The 19957-nt window shown below is 46.9% G+C and overlaps 1 protein-coding gene across 4 annotated transcripts in view; it reads right to left on the bottom strand.

Annotated features, from left to right (window-relative positions):
• Window positions 1-280: 280 nt before the first annotated feature.
• Window positions 281-19957, bottom strand: part of Wdr35 (WD repeat domain 35) — a 64107-nt gene continuing 44430 nt past the window's right edge. For all 4 annotated transcript variants that reach the window (XM_063232170.1, XM_063232178.1, XM_063232174.1 and 1 more), the window contains 11 exons: window positions 19773-19853; window positions 15449-15585; window positions 14988-15191; window positions 13742-13888; window positions 6282-6414; window positions 5207-5317; window positions 4114-4278; window positions 3382-3522; window positions 2625-2781; window positions 1072-1312; window positions 281-741 (listed from right to left, as the gene is read on the bottom strand). In XM_063232170.1, coding sequence (XP_063088240.1) covers window positions 591-741; window positions 1072-1312; window positions 2625-2781; window positions 3382-3522; window positions 4114-4278; window positions 5207-5317; window positions 6282-6414; window positions 13742-13888; window positions 14988-15191; window positions 15449-15585; window positions 19773-19853 — 1668 coding nt within the window. In that variant the 3' untranslated portion in view covers window positions 281-590. The remainder of the gene's footprint in view (window positions 742-1071; window positions 1313-2624; window positions 2782-3381; window positions 3523-4113; window positions 4279-5206; window positions 5318-6281; window positions 6415-13741; window positions 13889-14987; window positions 15192-15448; window positions 15586-19772; window positions 19854-19957) is intronic.

Raw genomic sequence — 19957 nt, 5'->3', positions numbered from 1 at the left:
GGGTGTGCACCTTGCCATCTGTCACACCGGGGGGAACGCAGACTGCTTCCTGGGGGCCAGTCAGCCGCTGAGAGGCCCAGCCTCTCCCACAACGCTGGGGCACACGTTTCCACAGAAACGTATCACCTGGGTGTTCTACATTTGTCCGCTGGTTTTAAGGAAATACAGCTAAAACAGTTCATTTCCTTGTAACACCGGAATTCTCCCATCTCAGCTTCGCTCACTTACGGGCTTGCCCATCCCTGCTACCTCCCCAAGGTTTTATAATGAATCAGCAACCTTGACATGGTAGAAAAGTATTTATTTGGAATATTTCCAGCATTATATAATCAGCCATAAAATATACAAATGATAGCTAGATAGAAAAAGAGATTAGCTTCCTAAGTTTTGTATTAACTTTTTAAATTCATGGATGTATGTCTATACAAAAAGTATTCTACTGTCTTCATGTATATATGTATATATATAGTGCAAAAATATAACTATAAAATAATGAAGTGATTTTCATGGGAGACTAACGGAGACCACGTTACACCGTTACGGCAGGTCCGCACAGCGCGCCTGCTTCACAGTCCACACGGTGCACCGGCCTACCCCACCGCGCTGTGGCACAGCGGGCAGAAGGCGTAGCTGCTCATCTCCTGGGTGTGCGCACAGTGCTTGCACACGCTGCACATCCAGAACTGGTACTCAGTGATGTGGCTTCCCGTGGCCACACACGTGGGCAGCTTCCCCTCGCCACTGCAAAGAGGAGCAGGAAAATACCCAGTTACAGGTTAAAATCTCTAAGCAACCTCACCTAGTTTATTTAATATAATTAAAACCTGAAGAGTGAAAAATATTTCTAGATAAACTTCAACTAAAATACTCATTTCAAAAAGTGTTGTTCAAATAAAAACTACTTACAATGAAAACATAAAACACGAACAGATTTCTAAGATAACAACAGAGTGCACTGTTACAGTAAAGTAACTCAAAATGTAATGTTTAACGACTGAATTACACGTTAACATACAGAAAGCCAAGCTCCCAAACAGGACAGATGACCCCGACTGAGCATAACTGGCCTACCCTTCAAGAAGGCTGTCCAGGTCAGACTTCCTGGTGTCTTTCGGAGTGTGGTTGGTGAAGATTTCTAGAGCGAGGTCTTCGTACTGCTGTCTCTGCTCTGCGCTCAAGCTCTCCAAGGATTCCAGCTTAATAAAGGCTTTGGAGCAGGTGCCAAAGGCCCTGCTGGCGCACGCGCAGAGCGCCAGCAGGGAGTAGATCTCCACGGCGGGAATGACGTCTTCATAGTCTCGCAGGTGAAGCGCTGCGGAGAGGACAGTGGAGGCTTTGGAAAAGGGTCAGACGCACTGCCCGGAAAGGCTCTACTTTAACCCCCGTGAACTTAAACAGCAAAACAAGGACAACGATGAGAGACAGGTGCACCAGGAGGAGGACGTGTGATCTCCAGGTGCTAAGAAGTCAGCCAACAGCTCAGTCCACGAAATCAGCACCAGCAAGCCAGAACCAGGGGTGTACCTGGGCCCCACCCCTCAGGGGGCTGTGGCAGGAGGGCTACAAGTTCAAGGGCAGCTGGGCAAGCGGGGGAGACTCAGACTCACAGTACACTCAGAAGGATGCACAGGAGTAGCCCAGCGGGGCAGTGATGGCTTACATGCACAAGGTCCTGAGCTCAAGCCGAGTGCCACAAAATTTAAAAATAACCAAAAAAAGCACAGTCTACCACCAAGTGATCCATGGTTGAGCTCACTTAAAAAGATACACACAGACAAAAGCTTGTGGCGTGAGACATGTCTTTTCTTCCAAGTGAGAAATTTCAGTGGCATTCCAGAAACATTATTATATTGTTAGGCATGATTCCCAATATCATATTCTTTTTGCAAAAAAGCAAAGCAACATGAAATCATACATTTACTCTTTGTATTTCTTCTTTTTTTTTTTTTTTTTTTTGTCTTTTAGAGACAGGGTCTCACTATGCAGTTCAGGCTGGCCTTGAACTCACTTTGTAGCTCAGGCTGGTCTCAAACTTGCAACGATCCTGCAGCCTCAGCCTCCTGAGTGCTGGGATCACAGGCATGAGCCACCACGCCCAGCTACTCTTTGTGTTTATTTGACTAGGATAATGCTTATTGGTCTTAATGAAACAATAAATCTTTAAGAAAAAAGAAATGAAAGTAAGCTCCTAAACAGCCAGCTCATATCATTTACTTTGATAGCTGTTATGCCTGGGCAGTTTTTCTATATTTGTGATGCCATCTTTCTTTAAAAATGTAATGAAGCCCATGGGTGGGATACATGCCTGTAATTCTGGCACTTGGGAGGCTGAGACAGGAGGATCACTGTGAGTGCAAAGCCAGCCTGGGCTACACAGTGAGTTCACAGCCAGCCCAAACTGTACAAAAAAACCTTGCTGTAAACTAGAGGTAATGTTACATATTTTAAAAGTTTTTAAACATTTCAAAAGGCTAATGTACAAAAATCATACACAGCATACTCTCAAACATATAAAAATAAATTCACAGGGGACAGGTCACTGAACTTAATGCAGAACCGAACAGAAGGTGCGGCTCTCCACGGAACCCGAAGGCTTGCACACCCGCACACGGGGGCAGGCCCACCTGTCTTCAGCGCGGTGTCCACGTAGCCCTCGTACAGCTGCCTCTGCGCAAGCAGGAAGAAGTGGTAGGCCTCGGCGCCCCGCCAGGCGTTGTCTGTGAAGCGGCTGGCCGTGGACAGGGCCTCCTCTTCCAGCAAGCCGGCCAAGGCAGAGGTGGCCTAGGAGAAAAGCCGGCGCAGCCTCCGGTGAGCCCGCACCCCAGCAGGGTCGCCCGGGAGGTGACCCCGCAGCGCTCCTGCACCGGCGTGCGCAGGCTCTGTCCCTGTGAGACCCGTGCCTGACACTGTGCTCCCGTCCTGGGCACTGTGGCTCCCCAGCTTCGGCCTGAGTACCCCGAGGCAGCTGGGGTCTGTTCACACTGCAGATAACGCACACAGCCTTAGGGGCCCACCGCTCCCTCCCGCGGGCAGGCACACACTTCTCACAGCGGCTTCAACTTCTGACGACCAAGAGAGATTCCCAGGTAAGCACAAAGCTTAGTAGAGGGAAATGTTTAAAGCAAAGTATTAGTCTTTAATTAAAAATAATTTTAGGGGCTGGGGATGTAGCTCAGCGGCATCAGCACTTGCCTGGCAGGCACAAGGTCCTGAGTTCGATTCCCAATACCAAATAAGATAACTTTGATTATTTCTAAGTAGAATTTCTAGATTTGAACACCAACCCTAAATCAGTAGTTCCTCTCTATATTTAACGCAGCTAGCGCAGACGCCCACACCGAAGCGCTGGTCTGCAGGAGGAGGCCAGCGGCCAGCCCTCACCTCCGAGCTCTTGCCCGGCGCCTTCCCGCGCTGGGCGCTCTTCACCTGCTGGTGGTGCCGCTCCACCAGCAGGGCCGCCAGCACGTACAGCTTCTTCACGCGCAGCGGCTTCGTCCTCTTCTTTGCCTCCTCGTCGGCAATCTTCAGTTAAAACATTGGGGAAGATATTTCTGAATCTGTTTCTACAACCCTAATCATGTCCACAGTTAACTGAAATATGATTCTCTACATGCTGTAACAAAATACAAACTGTGCATAGATTAATATGGTACTTGTTCTAACACTCAAAAACACACAGTTACAAGGACTCAGCAGTGTATTATCAAAAGGATTTAATTCCCAGTTAAGGAAATTTGTACTTGGTGATCCCAGCAAATTCTTTTAATTCTTTAACAATTTCAATGCCAAATTTACAATGGTTTAGTGATCAATACATTGCTAATAAACAGCCCTTGTGATAAAAGATAATAATATTGGGGGCAGGGATTTAGCTCAGTGGCGTAAGTGCCTGCCTAGAAAGTACAAGGTTGTGAGTTTGATCCCCCCCAATAAAAGTCATTTTAAAAACATACTATCAAAATAACACGTGTTAATAGCAGTAAGAAAGCTAGACGGGTTTTGCTGGAGTAAACTTTTGTTTCCAAAGAAAATGAAAACTCTGCTTAGAACTACATGTATATGTAAAAAAATTATAACTACAAAACCAGACACTCACCAAGATCGCTACGTTACCTTAAACATCAGTTTAGCAGCATCAAAAAAGTAACTGGCTTTCCGGTAGAGTTCGACAGCATCGAGAGTCTTATTCTTCTCCAGCAAATGAGACGCGTACCTAGCTAACAGTGATCCAATCTCTTTCATGCTGTGGCTTTTAGCCAATTCGACAGCTTTGTTCCACTAGAAAGAAAATCCCGTGTCATTCACTCACTGAGGCCTTCACATTAGCACAGTAAGACTTTAAGTTTATAGTAACAGGTAACAGTATGGTGTTTCCAAATAGAAAACCGGTCTGTTTTTAACATCACTTGTAATCAGAACAATCATAAATTCTACCAGCTAAGCATGTGGCAGAGGACTCAGTGATCTAAGATGGATTTAACAAATGCATCTGAAAAAGAACGTTTCAAAGTGTACAATCACATTCATCTTCATTCTATTTTTGTCCATACATTGAGCCAAAAAAAGATTTGCTTTTTCATTTTTTATCATAAAAAATTTGCAATTTTGGTTAAGAAAATACTACCCAGTTTAACATTTAAAAATTATTTTTATAAGCTAAATGTTATAAAGTACTTTAAGGAAAACACTTTAAAAATACATTGATAGCAGTTTCTAAAGTAAGTCCCATTTTAACTTCAGTGCCTAAAAATATTAAGTATGTGTTTTCTATAGAGAAGGAAAAAAGATTTGCCAAAATAAATATTGATAAAGGAACTCAGTTCTTCCCGCAGGCAATGACCAAGCTTAATTGGTCCTTCTTTGGAAACAAAACCCAACCCTAATAAAGTACAAAAAATTACGAAATGACTTCCAGACGAAACCTGTCAGACCAAAGGCACAGGCTGGCTCCTGCTCCTCGGGAGCGGTGCTGGTGGTCACACACGCCCACCCCACCCACAGCCCGCTGCGGTCAGGGGCTGCATGCAGACACCAAGCCTGGCTCAGGCTGGGCTGCAAGTGCGCTGCTGGCTGGCTCCATCACCAAGTCCACCTCAAGCCCGCCGACCCTTTGGGTGGAGAGACAGGACTCGATGGCGACCCTAGCTTTGCTTTGACTTAAAGGATTTAAGGCGCAGACTGCACAGCGGTAACTGCCAACCCTCACTTGGTGGAGATGCACACAGGTATCCACCGCTGCCTTCGGCTGGTTGCATTTCAGGTATGCGGCCACCGCCGGTTCACACATTCCAACTCTCACGAACATCTGCGCTATTTCCTGTGAGCACAAAACAGACCCATCGGATTTCACGGGCCAAGGAAATCACTTATCTTTTAACTCAGTGCCCAGGGACACAGGCGTATTAACCTGACTGGCGGTTACAGAAGCAGAGGCCACAGTCAGAACAGACGCTAAGCACCACCTTCCAACAGATGGATGGACGGACAGACGGCCCTGAAAGCTCAGCTGCCTCCTTCTCTTGGGGCAGCAGTGTGAAGCCCCAGAACCAAGCCCACACGAGGGGGTACACAAAGGACCCCGAGGTGCTGGCGGTGTGCTTAGCGTCAGGGTTAGCACGGCCCTTCCCAGAGCTAAAGCCTCTACAGACTAGAACTTGCTTTCAGCCTCCTGCCTAACATTGCTACTTTACTGTTGATCTAACCTAATAAAAGCAGAGCTCTTGTTAAAGCTCAGTTGCAGGGGCCGAGGATTTAGCTCCGTGCGCGAGCGCCTGCCTCACAAGCATGTAGTCGGGAGTTCGATCCTCAGTACCAAGAAAATAAAAATTAAAAAAAAATAAACTTCAGTTAGTTGTAGTAAATTTCAATCAATTTCAGATTCTGAAGCAAATTCCTGACAAGACGGTACTTCATCTGTAAAGATCTCACATATTAAGCTAACTTATAAATGCAACGTTATAAAACTGAAGGAACTATACAGGACCACACATTCAAGTAGTAAAAATAGGACCACATCCATATTACTGATTTCTCATTTTACAACCAAAACACAAGATCTTTCCTTGTCTACAAAACCATAAATTAAGGGGCCGAGACTTCGCCAGGGGCTCCTGTGCTTGCCTGCTAAGTGTGAAGGTTGTGAGTTTGATCCTCGGGACCAAGAAAAAAAACTATTAATTAATTTGTCATTTCCTATATTGTAGCGGTTATTTCCTGATTTAACATAAAAAAATTTATAACGTAATCTAACAACTTCAAAAACCAAAATGTACAATACCTACTGGAAGCAATTTGTGGTTTTCTGGCAATGAATTGGCAAGATTCTCCAGTCCCTCAAAGTCTTCTAACATGTAATAGCATTCAGCTAAGCGTTCCTGGTTCCGGCCTTGTACATAATACTGTACAGCGTTCAGCCTACAGGAAGGAAAAAACAAGGCTTTGAAAGCTGAGGTGAATCTCTGCTCAGTATAGCACCCCAGTTCCCTCCATCTGGAATCATTAGTACCAGCTGGGCGTACAGCTCAGCGGCAGATCAGTTACCCAGGACGCGTAAAGCCCGGGCCCAGTCCCCAGCACAGTGATGATCATAACCATCATCACAACTCATAATGACGACTATAAAACCACTATTTCTATTACTTATTTCATCATCCTCGGTTATACAAGACCATTAAATTGGAAAAATTTTTAAACTACACAGCATAATCTAAATGTGACAGGCTTTGAATATTCTTTTTTTTTTTAAAGCCTACAGCACCCGGTATTCCCAGGCGGTCTCCCATCCAAGTATTGTTATGAAACACTGTTTTAGTCAGACACATTCACAATAGCACTCCCACTAACACATGTAGTATACTGAAAATTTACTAATTACTACACATGTAGTATAACTAAAAATTTAAAAATAAAAGCAATGAATTCTGAAAATAGCCTCCAATAACAAAGTACGCAAATACAATGTACTCTTTTACTTTGTTCAGAAACAAATCAAACAACACCTTAGAACACTGTTATCTCAAACGGTCAAAAGCTGTAAGTTTTATGTTTGAAACTAGTTCCACAGAGCTCATCCCACAACCTCACGGCTCCTCCTGTGAGAGTTGACCCCCCTGCTATAACCCCCTCCCCGAGTTATAAAAAGCAGCAAAGAATGTTTCACTCCCTAACTCCCCAGAGCGGGGAATGAAAGGGTTAACTCCCTAACTCCCCAGAGCTATCAGAGCAGAGCAGAAAGAAATGCCTAACTCCCCAGAGCTATCAGAGCAGAGAAAAAAAAAAGAAAGAATGCACCTGCAAGGTTGTTCTGTCTCAACGAGATAAGTAAGACAAGTAACTGTTCTGTTCTGGGCACATAGTGACTGGGCTAGGACCCCCAGTCTCCATGGTTACTCAACCCCAAACCCCTCCAATCAACTTCTGCCAAGTCCTATCCTGCTCAAAATTAACCAATGCAATCTGCTTCTGTAAACTCGCTTGCCTCCCGTTTGCCCCCTTAAAAACCCTACACAATTCCCCCTTGGGGCCCTCCGCACTTGTTTGCCTGGGGGACCCCATGCGCATGGAAATAAACTTTTTTCCCTCACCAAGAGTTGAGTCCTTGGGGTCTCTTTCCCTGCGGCGTCGGCCCTAACATCTTGGAGGCCCCAGCGAGATAGCACGTCTCACGGGAGGTGACCTCAACGGCTCTGCGGTGGGTGAGTACGACCGGTCGCTTCTTATTTTTACTCTGAGGATCAATCTACCGGTATTTTACGCCCCGAGCCAACCGGGCAATTTTTGTTACCTGTTTTTGTTATCTGTTCTCTGTTCTCTGGTGACCGGGGGACGCCCCACACGGTTTTCCGTGACTCACCGTCTGCGATAGGATTTTCCTATCGGTCTGGGGAATTTCATTCCCAATCTGTGGTCCTTCTGGGCCAATCTGGGGAATTTCATTCCCAATCTGTGGTCCTTCTGGGCCAATCTGGGGAATTTCATTCCCAATCTGTGGTCCTTCTGGGCCAATCTGGGGAATTTCATTCCCAATCTGTGGTCCTTCTGGGCCAATCTGGGGAATTTCATTCCCAATCTGTGGTCCTTCTGGGCCAATCTGGGGAATTTCATTCCCAATCTGTGGTCCGTCTGGGCCAATCTGGGGAATTTCATTCCCAATCTGTGGTCCGTCTGGGCCAATCTGGGGAATTTCATTCCCAATCTGTGGTCCGTCTGGGCCAATCTGGGGAATTTCATTCCCAATCTGTGGTCCGTCTGGGCCAATCTGGGGAATTTCATTCCCAATCTGTGGTCCGTCTGGGCCAATCTGGGGAATTTCATTCCCAATCTGTGGTCCGTCTGGGCCAATCTGGGGAATTTCATTCCCAATCTGTGGTCCTTCTGGGCCAATCTGGGGAATTTCATTCCCAATCTGTGGTCCGTCTAGGCCAATCTGGGGAATTTCATTCCCAATCTGTGGTCCGTCTGGGCCAATCTGGGGAATTTCATTCCCAATCTGTGGTCCGTCTGGGCCAATCTGGGGAATTTCATTCCCAATCTGTGGTCCGTCCGGGCCAATCTGGAGGCACCCCCTAAGGTGACTCGTTTGGTGTGAAACTAATGCGTAAGAGTGAGGTGGCCGGCCTGTTTGTCCTGTGTGTTGTGACTGTTGTGAACGATTATTTGTTGTGTCGCGCGTACGCTAACCACTCTTTGTCTTCAGAACACCATGGGACAAAGGACATCGTCCCCATTGTCCCTCACCCTCGACCATTGGTCAGAGGTTCGAGAGAGGGCTCACAATCTCTCCTTACAGGTTAAAAAAGTAAATGACAGACTTTCTGCTCGTCTGAGTGGCCCACATTCTCTGTGGGTTGGCCACCAGAGGGGACTTTCCACCTTCCCCTCATCTTAGCAGTTAAAAACATCATCTTCCGCCCCGGACGAAGAGGGCCACCCCGACCAGCATGCCTACATCTTGGTATGGCAGGACCTCAGGAAAGAGCCCCCACCGTGGGTAAAACCCTTCCTTCCTCCGCCCTCTCCTTGGTTGCCTGTCTAAACTTGTTACTAACTTAGGGGCTTGTTGCCCATTTCTGTTGCAGGATCCATATGGCTTATTAGATTCAAGGTTCATGATAAGAAAAATTATTTCCTTTAGCTGACCAAACTATGCAAGAAGCTCCCTTTGTTTGTGTCTTTAATGTTGTGGCACCTTGTTTAATATGTAAAACTTCAATTGATTGCTTGCAACCTCAGCATACCTTTTAAAAGGAGTATTTTTTCCTCTCTGGTAAAAATGTAAACATGTGCACATATATATGTATATCTCTGGTTATTAAAAATCATATCAACTTTACCAAGTAAAAACCAGATGGTAGTATATTTGAGCCAGTTAAAAGGTTACAGTTTTGTTTTTAAAATACAGCATTTTTATGTGGTAAAAAGACATAAAATAAGTATGTTTTGGACTACTAAAAGGTGACTTCAAGGGTTTTGTTGAGAGTTTTGATGTTGTCTGAGAAGTAAAAAAAAAGTTAATTGACTGGTAATAGTAAAAAGAGGGACAAAGAGAGTGGTCTTCAAGTAAAGGTGTCTGGCTATGCCAAAATGTAAAAAAAGATTAAAGCTTAGTTTGAGAGGTATTATTGTAAGTTGTAGAAGGCTCAAGAGGATGTAAATTTTATTTGTCTTGGTTTATAGTACTACAAATAACAGGTTTGACAAAAAGTAAATGTGTTCAGAATTTGACAGTATTAGATCAGTTTTGGTAAAAGTATACATAAGATTGTACTTTGCTGCAAAATGTTTTCATTAAAATGAGATTATAGGTGATACTACAAATAAGATACAAGTTCTTACATGTGCTGTAAACATCTGGGAGATTATGCAGCACAATTTTGTTACCTGTAAAAAAGCCCTTTTTGTTAAGAATATAATTTTAGTAAAATGATGGCCTGTCACGTGACACCCTTGGACAAAAAAGCAGTGTGCCATCCAGATGAAGCCGGCTCTCTGATCCGGAATGCCAAAACCATGTTCTCCTTTTGTGCCACCCTGACTGAACATCCAGAGGTAAGAAGGTTTCCCAATATTGCCAGTTGTTCTCTTTGTAACTCAGTCGGCCCCACATGTTAGACAAAAATTACAAAGGTTTGAGAGGTTTAAGAAAATGCCCCTCAGCCAGTTAATAGAGATAGCACAAAAAGGTCTTTAAAAACTAAAAAATTTACAAAAAGATAGCCAAGATGTTAAAATTGCTGTATGAGAAAAAACTTTTAAAAAACAGACGAGACTTTCTGGAGGCAGTTGGATACTGTAGGCTAAATTTTACTGAAAAGCTTGCCTCTATATAACTCCCATAAGGGAAAAACTCAAAATTCACTGAACTGGACTGATAAATGTAAACAGGCCTTCCAGCAGCTCAAGCGGGCCTTGACAGAGGCCCCAGCCCTGGGACTCCCTAACGTTACCAAGCCTTTCATCTTGTTCATAGATAAACTCAGGGACATTGCCAAAAGAGTCCTCACTCAGGACATTGGCCCTTAAAAGAGGCCTATAGCCTACCTCTCCAAAAGACTTAATCCAGTAACAGGAGTATGGCCCCCTGCCTAAAAATACTAGCTACTGTGACAATGCTACTTAAGGAGACAAAAAAACTCGCTTTAGACAAGTGATTTCTGTGGTAACCTCTCACAGTTTAGAGACTCTTATCAAAATCCCTCACCAAAAAAAAAAAAGGCTCTCAAATGCCAGAATTCTACTGTCAAGCCCTGCTTCTAGACCCAGAGTCAATGATATTCAAGACTTCTTCAGCTTTAAACCCAGCCACCCTTATGCCTGATGATGACCCGGAGGAACAAAGGACACCTCTCTCCATGAGTGCGCTGACATCCTCGAACTGCAGCAGAACCTACAGGCTGATCTTACTGACCAGCTTTTGGAAAATGCCGACAACTGTTCGATGAAAACAGCTTCATCCAAAACGACAAACGAGTGGCCGGGGCAGCAGTGACCACCAAAAAGGAGGTACTCTGGGTTAAGCGGGTAGAGCCTGGCACTTCTGCCCAAAAGGCGAAGCTTGTTGCTTTGACTAAGAGGCTAAAACTAGCCACGAAAAAGAGGGTAAAACATTTTTCTTACTGTAGATATGCCTTTGCTACTGTACATATACGTGGAGCCGTCTATCAAGAGTGAGGTTTCTTAACCTCAGTTGGGACTAAGATTAAAAATGCTCCACAGATTCTAGACTTGCTGACAGCTGTCTGACTGCCTCAATGGATTGCTATTCATTACAAGGCTCACCAGACAAAAAATGACACTATCACCTTAGGAAACAGTTTGGCAGATCAAGCCACTTAAAAAATAACAACCACATCAGAGGGGTCAACCAAGAAAATAACTGCTCTGATACTAGTCCTCTGACCTTGTCAGAACCAGTCTACATAAAAAAAAGACCTACAGTTGACATCTCAACTTAAAATAAAGTCTCCCACCCCAAGGGGCTAATACCAGTTACCTGATATACAAGTACGGTTACTGGAGACACTAGGACAGGAGCTGTTATACCGGGCTTGCCAGACTACTCGTTTAGAAAAAACTAAACTTATAGATTTGTCCAGAACTCAGTATTTTATTCCAAAACTCTACAAACTGACCACCTCTTCGAGCTCCAGATGCCCACAGTGCTTGTTAGTCAACTCAGCCAAGAGCTCTGCGTTGGAGACCACCCGACATCAAGAAATTGTTCCAGGAAAACATTTAAAAAAATAGACTTCATGGACATGGTAAAACTTAATTTACAGGGACACTGCTATCTCTTGGTATTAATAAACATTTTTACTGGCTGGGTAGAGGCTTTCCCTACTAAGTCTGAGTCAGCCTTAGTGGTAGTTAAAAGGCTATCACATGAGATCATACCTTAATTTGGCCTCCCACTATCAATGGGGTCCGATAATGGCCTGGCTTTCATAGCCCGAGTCACCCAAAAGTTAGCCCAGACATTAAAGATTAATTAAAACTCCACTGTGCCTATCAGCCACAAAGCTCAGGACAAGTAAAACATATAAACCAAAGTCTCAAAGACATTTTAGCTAAGCTGTTTTCAAAAACTGACGATAATTGGATGAGCCTTCTTCCCTTTGCACTGTTAAGAGCTAGATATACCCCATATGTTTCTAGAATTTCCCCCTTTAAAGCCATGTTTGGGAGGCCCCCGCCATTGGTTCCAAGATTGTCAGAAGACAAATTAGCTAAAATTACTAATCGAGATCTTAAGTCCCTACAGACACTCCAACCTGTGTTGGCCTGAATCCACCAGCTGTTTAGACAAAAACACTTGGACCCGCCTTCAGAGACCAAGGCCTCAGGGACTCCAGTCTTGGTTCGATGTCACCACCATGACTCCCTCAAATCCTGCTGGAAAGGACCTTTCACCGTGATGCTCAGTACCCCCACTGCCATCAAGGTAACAGGAAAAACTGCGCGGATTCACTACACTCATGTAAAGCCACTGGAAACAGCGGACAACGAGGGACATACTCAGTGGACTACACAACAGACTGGTAACCCTTAAAGTTAAAAATTGACTAAAACATAGTTAGATTATGCTGGTTATAAACTGTTTTAGCTTGCTTGTTTTGATTTTAATAATATTGATGCTGACCTTACACGGCGGCTTTGGTCCCCCTGTAAGCAAAAAAAAAAAAAAAAACCAATTGTTAAAGATCTTTTGTTTTTAAAAAAAGGGGGTCTCTGCGCCGCACTTAGAAAAAAATGTTGTTTTTACACTGATCATACTGAGATTGTAAAAGATACAATAAAAAAGTTAAAAAAAAAAATCAGATCTCAAGAGCCCCCTTCAAGTAAAGCCAAAATGTTCTCTTTCCGAGAATCAATCCTGCCCTATATTCTCCCTTTACTGGGACCCCTGGTTGGATTCATTATAGTCATGGCTATAGCCCCTTACCTCATTAACCGAGTAACCCAGTTTGTGAGGGCTCAGATCTCTCAAGTAAAGGTTATGATGCTACGTCAACAGTATGATCCCTTACCCATACAGGACCTTTAAGATTAAAAGTCATCAAAAAAAAAAAGGGGGGGAATGTGAGAGTTGACCCCCCTGCTATAACCCCCTCCCCGAGTTATAAAAAGCAGCAAAGAATGTTTCACTCCCTAACTCCCCAGAGCGAGGAATGAAAGGGTTAACTCCCTAACTCCCCAGAGCTATCAGAGCAGAGCAGAAAGAAATGCCTAACTCCCCAGAGCTATCAGAGCAGAGAAAAAAAAAGAAAGAATGCACCTGCAAGGTTGTTCTGTCTCAACGAGATAAGTAAGACAAGTAACTGTTCTGTTCTGGGCACATAGTGACTGGGCTAGGACCCCCAGTCTCCATGGTTACTCAACCCCAAACCCCTCCAATCAACTTCTGCCAAGTCCTATCCTGCTCAAAATTAACCAATGCAATCTGCTTCTGTAAACTCGCTTGCCTCCCGTTTGCCCCCTTAAAAACCCTACACAATTCCCCCTTGGGGCCCTCCGCACTTGTTTGCCTGGGGGACCCCATGCGCATGGAAATAAACTTTTTTCCCTCACCAAGAGTTGAGTCCTTGGGGTCTCTTTCCCTGCGGCGTCGGCCCTAACACTCCTATCTGTGGGAACGCCGAGCGGAGTGAATTTTAGGACGGAGGAGGAACACGGCTCCCTTCTCCCAGCACACATCCAGGGAAATGCTCAGGCAGCCCTAGGAAATGGAGGAGGCGTGCCATACCACTTCTGCCGGTCAGCGAAGTAGTCCCCAATGGCATTGTGGGCTTGTTCAAGCAGACTGTCATCCGCATCACCAGACCCAGTTTTCAGCAGGTGAAGCACTCGAAACCAATCCACCAACTTCAGCCGGAGGCCGATGGCAAGGTCCCTGCAAGCAATGGCACCCAATCATTTGTTCATCCATTCAAAACATACCTGTGACGTGCTAGGAACACAGAATACAGACAGACACAGAACTCCAAACTCTCCGGAAACTCGGCCCCGGCCGGGTACCAGACAATGGGTGAGGGGGAGGCTATGATGTGTCCCTTCCAAAACTCAGCTGCACTGGGTATGGTGGTGCATGCCTCTGTCCTAGCTCTCAGGAGGCTGAGGCAGAAAGACTTCAAGGCCAGCCCAAAACACGTGGCAAGACCCCGTCTCACTGGGCATGGTGGCACACACCTGCAATTCCAGCACTCAGGAGGCTGAGGCAGGAGGGTCACCGTGAGTTCAAGGTCAGCCTGCCCCCCTCTAAAAAAGAAACCCTTCCAAAAAAGACCCTGATGCAAAGAAACAAGGCAAAAAATAAGCAAATTCATGTTGATACTTAATCCTTCTTGGGGCAGTGCCAAGGTCTTTGGGGAGGTGACCATCTTTCCTCATGGACTGATTCACGCCTGCGCGTAAGAGCCAGCAGAGAATGTGCAGCCCTTCCCGCCCTCCACTTACTGCCACCTCAGCACGCAGAATTCACACCGCCACCTTGGAAACATGAGCAGGCCTCTCAGCAGATGCTGCACCTGGTTTTCAGGCCCTCAGTTTTGGGGTTCCCAGCCTCCAAAACTGGGAAATAAACCACTCTTCAGAAATCTCACAGGCTCGGGTACTGTACCGTAGCAGCTCAGAGACACCAGAAGAGGCAAACGACGTCCCGTCTTTTGTTTTTATGTTTCAACTTATTTAGCAAAATCGTGATTTAAATAGTCGCTTCTCTTCCTCAGGCTGTGGGGTGGGCTGATCTCCAGGGACGCCCTCCAGGTCAGCTGGACTGCAGAGCAGGCGCACCTCCTGGTCTCCGACAGCCCAGGCCAGGACTGGCGAGTGGCCACTACCGGGCATCTTACTACAAACCTGGACTGCCGAGACGGGCAGCTCGTGCGGACCCACCACGGCTGAGCTGCTGACCCAGGCTCTGGGCCTCTTCTTCGCCTGCCTTCCCGGTCAGCACGAACGGCAGGACAGACGCCTGCCCTGCCCTAACTCACCTTCTGTCCATGTCGAGATACATCCTCTCCGCCTCTTCAAACCTGCCGAAGTAGGCCACGACCTCCGCGCGCCGCATGGCCTCGCTCTGCAGCTTGCCCAGGCGCTTCACGAACTTGATGTCTTGGTAATCTTTGCAGCGCACGTACGCCTGCTCCGCGGTGCTCAGGTCCAGTTTCTGAAGTGCTGCCTCGGCAAGCAGGCGCCTTTTAGAGGAAAGAAACAGTGAGACTTTGCAAACCACTGATAAACTAGCTTTGAACCAGAACTCATCCTGTTTCCAGTAAATCACGGTTTTGAGTGACTATTTTTGCACACGCCAATGTGTTTTCACATGACACTGTGCTTACAATGAGAACTTTCAAGTCTAACATGAATCGCTGGCTTCTTCCCCCTCAGGTCAGTGTGGGAGCCAGGATGACAGAGCCGCACCCGGCGTTGGGGAGTCTGGAGGGTTTTGTACCAAAGTCTGGGGTGCGGATTGTCCTCGATGAACTGCGATGCGTCTTCAATCCCAACCTTCTCAATCAAGGCCCGGCTGTCTCTCAGGGAGCGGATCTCGAAGTTAAGTATGTAATCCTTGTTTGGATGTTCTGGATCCTAAAGGAAGGGTGAAAAACAAAGGAATTCAAGTTACCACCTGCAGAACAGGATTTGTGTTTTTTCTTTTTTCTTTACAATTAACAACAGAGCAAAACAAAAAGAAGTGCACTGTGTTGTGAGCAAAAGAACAAGACTCAAGAAATGCAAGAAATGCCCGTGCTTGGGTCTCACACTGCAGCTCTCCTGAGCTGTGCGGCGGAAGCGGACAGGGTGGAAGGGCCCCCCAACTCTGCACCCCCACTTCTCTGTCATCCCTCTCCGGGCCCCCTCCTCCTCATCGTCAGAAAGCCCAGGGGCCACAGCCTCTACATCCCCCCACCTTCCCAGCCAGGGGCAGGTGTGTCCCTCTGTTAGGCAGCGAAAGGACAAGGGACCCTGTCCTCACTGCTGGGAGGTCACAATTCAGAAACCTGACAAAACACCGTCTTTGAGGGAAAACCATGTAAGTGGGCGAAGAAAGGAAACAAGCAGTCACAATCAACTCAGCCACACTCCACACCACAGTGACAGCCTGCGGGGACAACAGCAGAGGCCGGGTCCTGGGGAGCAGAGGCCCCTGCAAAGCTAAACGGAGCCACGAGCATCCTCCTCACGCAGCAGCAACGGAGCGGGAGCCCACAGCGGGCAACCTGGAGGACGCCCGTGTGCAGAAGGGGGTGAGCTCCGGGTTCAAGGAGGCCTGCTCTCGCCCTGACTCGCGGCTCACTGGCAGGGTAAACCCTGACCTCACTCCCCCAAGCTGGAGCCCCTTCTCCACCCTCGCTCCCCACCTTCCTGCTCCCCTGGCACCTGGAGGATACACAAAGTCCCCTTGCGCACACGCCGGCCCCGTCCCAGCCTAGTTTCTGCCTGTGCTACCAACCGCGCCCAGCAGCTTTGGAGCCACAGCCTGAGCCTGATGAGGCCTCCTTACTGCTCGCTAGGTGACAGCGACAGGGCAGGGAGAGGCAGGAAATCGCCCAGCTGCCTCCTGGGGCTGTGAGGACAGAGAGAGAACCTGCCTCACAGGAGCTCGAGGAGCGCAGTGCCGGCTCCCAGCACACTCCTCCAGCCTCAGAGCACTCCAGGGGGGACCCTGCTCCCGGATCAGGGCCCCAAACCCCAACCCTGGCTGCTGAATTACTCGTCTCTCCCCCAGTTCCTCTAGGCAAGCCCAGCAACTGGACTTTCCTGACTCACAGTTAAAGTGGGCTCAACCAATGGACAGATGAACTCTGAGTAAACTGCTTTACTCACCTAAAGGAAAACATTTGCAATACCTGCCAGGATGGCGTCCCGCCAAGCGGCACAGGATGCCGCACAGGAAGGGCGTGGGCAGCTGTAGCTCCCTGCCTTGCCCTCTGTATTCCTCTCCAGTCCTCCACGAAACTTCTTCGTACGCTCTCTCTAGCTCTCCCTCTCTCTCTGTCTCTCTAGCAGGGCTCAGGCCCAGGGGAGTTCTACTGAGTGACACCCATGTCTTTTACGATTTTTCAGCACGCTGAAGCCAGGCCTCGCTGAGTTGCCAGGTGAACCTGAACGTGCACCCCTCCTGCCTCCACGCTGACGCTGGAATCATAGCTATGTGAGGTTACCAGCCCCGAGCCACTTCCTAAAGCCGCACACCTGAAGGAGCCCACGGCCCAGCTAAACGTCTCCGAGTCACAGAGGTCCCAGAGAAGAGCGCGCAGGCTAAGTCAGGCAGATGACAAAGTCACGGAGGATTCAGCTTCTGTCACAGCTGATCACTCCACTCTCTCCGACCCCTTCTCGATAAACTGAGCACCAGCACTTTAGGTGCATCAAGAATCCCAGACTGCAGCTACCCAATGTAAATACGCACTCTCCAAGACACTTTTCAAGTCAGTACAACCATCAGTTAGGGTAGCAATGCCTTTCTTTACAACTACTACTGATGATGAAATCTAGGCAACTAAAAGAATTAAAGACTCAAGCACAGAGAAAATGTAGTAAAAGAGGACAACAGCTTTGAATCCACTTCAGTAAGACTAAACAACAAAAGGCAAGGCAGAGCTGCGCGGCACAGCACTTGCCTAGCACACGTGTGGTCCAGGGCTCAATCCCGAACACTTACTTAAAAACACTAAAAACTGAAACCTAGAGTTAGAAAACAAAATTAAAATAAGGCTGGGCATGGTGCTGCATGCCTGTAAAGCCAGCACTTGGGAGACTGAGGCAGGAGACTGTGGCAGGAGTTCGAGGCCAGCCTGGACTGCATAGTGAGACCCTGTCTCAAAAAGACAAAAACTAAAAAAGAAAAATAAAATGACCCACATCTTGACAAAAATAATGGAGAAATATAAGAATGATATCTGGTAGACTAAAAAAGTCAACGCTATTAAAAATTAAAATGTACTTTGAGGGGATAAACTTCAATTTTTATAACTTTTCTTCTTAAGGTAGGAAAATGGCATTGTGGTGAAAAAATTACCAAAAGTCACTCTCCAGAGAAGTTTTCCACCATAAACTGATGTTTGGACTATTTAATTAAAATTGAACTTAACAGGGGGCTGGGGATTTAGCTCAGAGGCATAAGCGCCTGCCTTGCAAGCGTGTGGTTGTGAGTTCAATCCCTGGTACCGGTAAAAATTAAAAAAATTTGAACTTAACATTAACAATCGATTGCACAAAGACGCCAATTTCATAAGGTTGCTTTTGTTCATCTATCTGACCCACCAAATCTGTCTTTTACAGACAGGCTGCTGTATGAAATGATGCGCTCAAGTTTACCTAAAGCTAATGACCAAAACACCTGCACAGTGAGATTTTGGTAGCTTTATTTTCATTTCGTTCCAGCACTTTTCTGTACTGCCTGAATCCCATGTAACTATTTACTACCTTTGTAGAAGTAATAATGACTTTTCAGAAGTAAAAATCAATGTAAAAGCATTTTATGAGACTCACAGCAGGCCTTCCCTGGACAGTGGAGGCCCACTCAGCTCACTGTGACGAAGCGTTAACATCCAGAGCCAGCCACGACGCTGCGACCACCGTATTGGACTCTACCCTCTCACGACTTTGCTTTTACAAAGAATACTTAGGGGTTCACACCCCCAAAGTCCTCTGAGAAGGAGGACATGACAAACGGCTTGCTTTCCTGGACATGTGACATTACTGGACCTGAGTCCGCAGGCCACAAGAATAGCTCCGTGCCAGGTTGGGGCACACGCCTGTGATCCCAGCCCTCAGCAGGCCGAGGCAGGAGGGTCACAAATTTGAGGCCAGCCTGGGCTATACCAGTGAGTTCAACCTGAGCGAAACCCTGTTTCTAAAAAATCAAAAAGAAAAAGAGGCAAGCTCTGCTATTTTGTAGTTTAAATGACTTAAACAATAATTTTTCTCTCCACTCTTTAAAGAAGTGCCCTCCACACAGAGAAGAGTCAAGCGTCCTGCAGGAGCACACATCTCCCAGGGCAGCGGTGGTGAACCTGTAGCCCACGTCCTGCAGCGGGCAGGGAGCCCCTCTCGGCACACACACCAGGTCACCCCACACTGCCGCAGCGGCTGAGCACTCATAGTCGGGGCACTCCCGGGGGTCTGCCATCACTGCCCGATGCACACTCAGGATCCACCCTGGAGGCGGACTGCTGAGAGCGTGTGCTGCGCTGCTCTCCATCCCCTTCCAACTCCCACAGGACTGGCTAACAAGAAGGCCCAGTGCTCCTTCCTTGGGGCCAGCAGGGCTCCAAACCACAGAAGCCCCACCTACGGGAACCACAGCACAAGGCACAGAGCAGGGCTGGACCCAAGAGTTATCCAACCCTGGGTGCATAAACCTAACCGGGGCACACACCTCCTGGTCACCAGAGCACGTCCAGGCAAGCCAACAACAGAAACAGAACTGGCGTTTGAGAATTACCCATACGACTTGTATCTGCAGCTAGCTGATCTGGGGTGTGCGAATACGGATTCAGGGTGTGCAACAGCTAAGTTACTTCAGATTGGTTTGTCCCCACTTGCTACTGCTGGTCCACTTGCTCCTCTGGCCTGCTGTACAATGCCCTTCTGCCCTGCCATGGACTATTTCTCTTCTGCAATGCTCCTCTGCCCCACCACCCCGCCTCGGAGCCAGCCGACTGTGGACTGAACCTCTACAAACCGTGAGCTAAATAAACCTTCCCTTCTTTAACTTGTGGGTGTCGAGTATTTTGTCTCAGCAGTGAGGAAGTAACTAAGACAATTACCTTTAATATCTCATCCAAAAGAACGGATTTAATTTCTAAATCCTCAAAGTTACAAATATATCCAGAGGTCTGAATGGGTTCCTTAAAGACAAAAAACAAGGGTTACAATTCATCTTGCAAACTGACCCCTCCTTTAAGAAATCTGGGCTTTAAATTTTTTTATCAAATTTCAAACAAACTAAAAA

This window comes from Cavia porcellus, unplaced genomic scaffold (assembly GCF_034190915.1).
Source record: "Cavia porcellus strain 051 isolate PalLab524CR breed Dunkin Hartley unplaced genomic scaffold, mCavPor4.1 scaffold_1, whole genome shotgun sequence".
In the NCBI taxonomy this organism is placed as follows: domain Eukaryota; kingdom Metazoa; phylum Chordata; class Mammalia; order Rodentia; family Caviidae; genus Cavia; species Cavia porcellus.
Note: the sequence above shows the minus strand (reverse complement) of the source record. Positions and strands in the feature narration are given on the sequence as shown.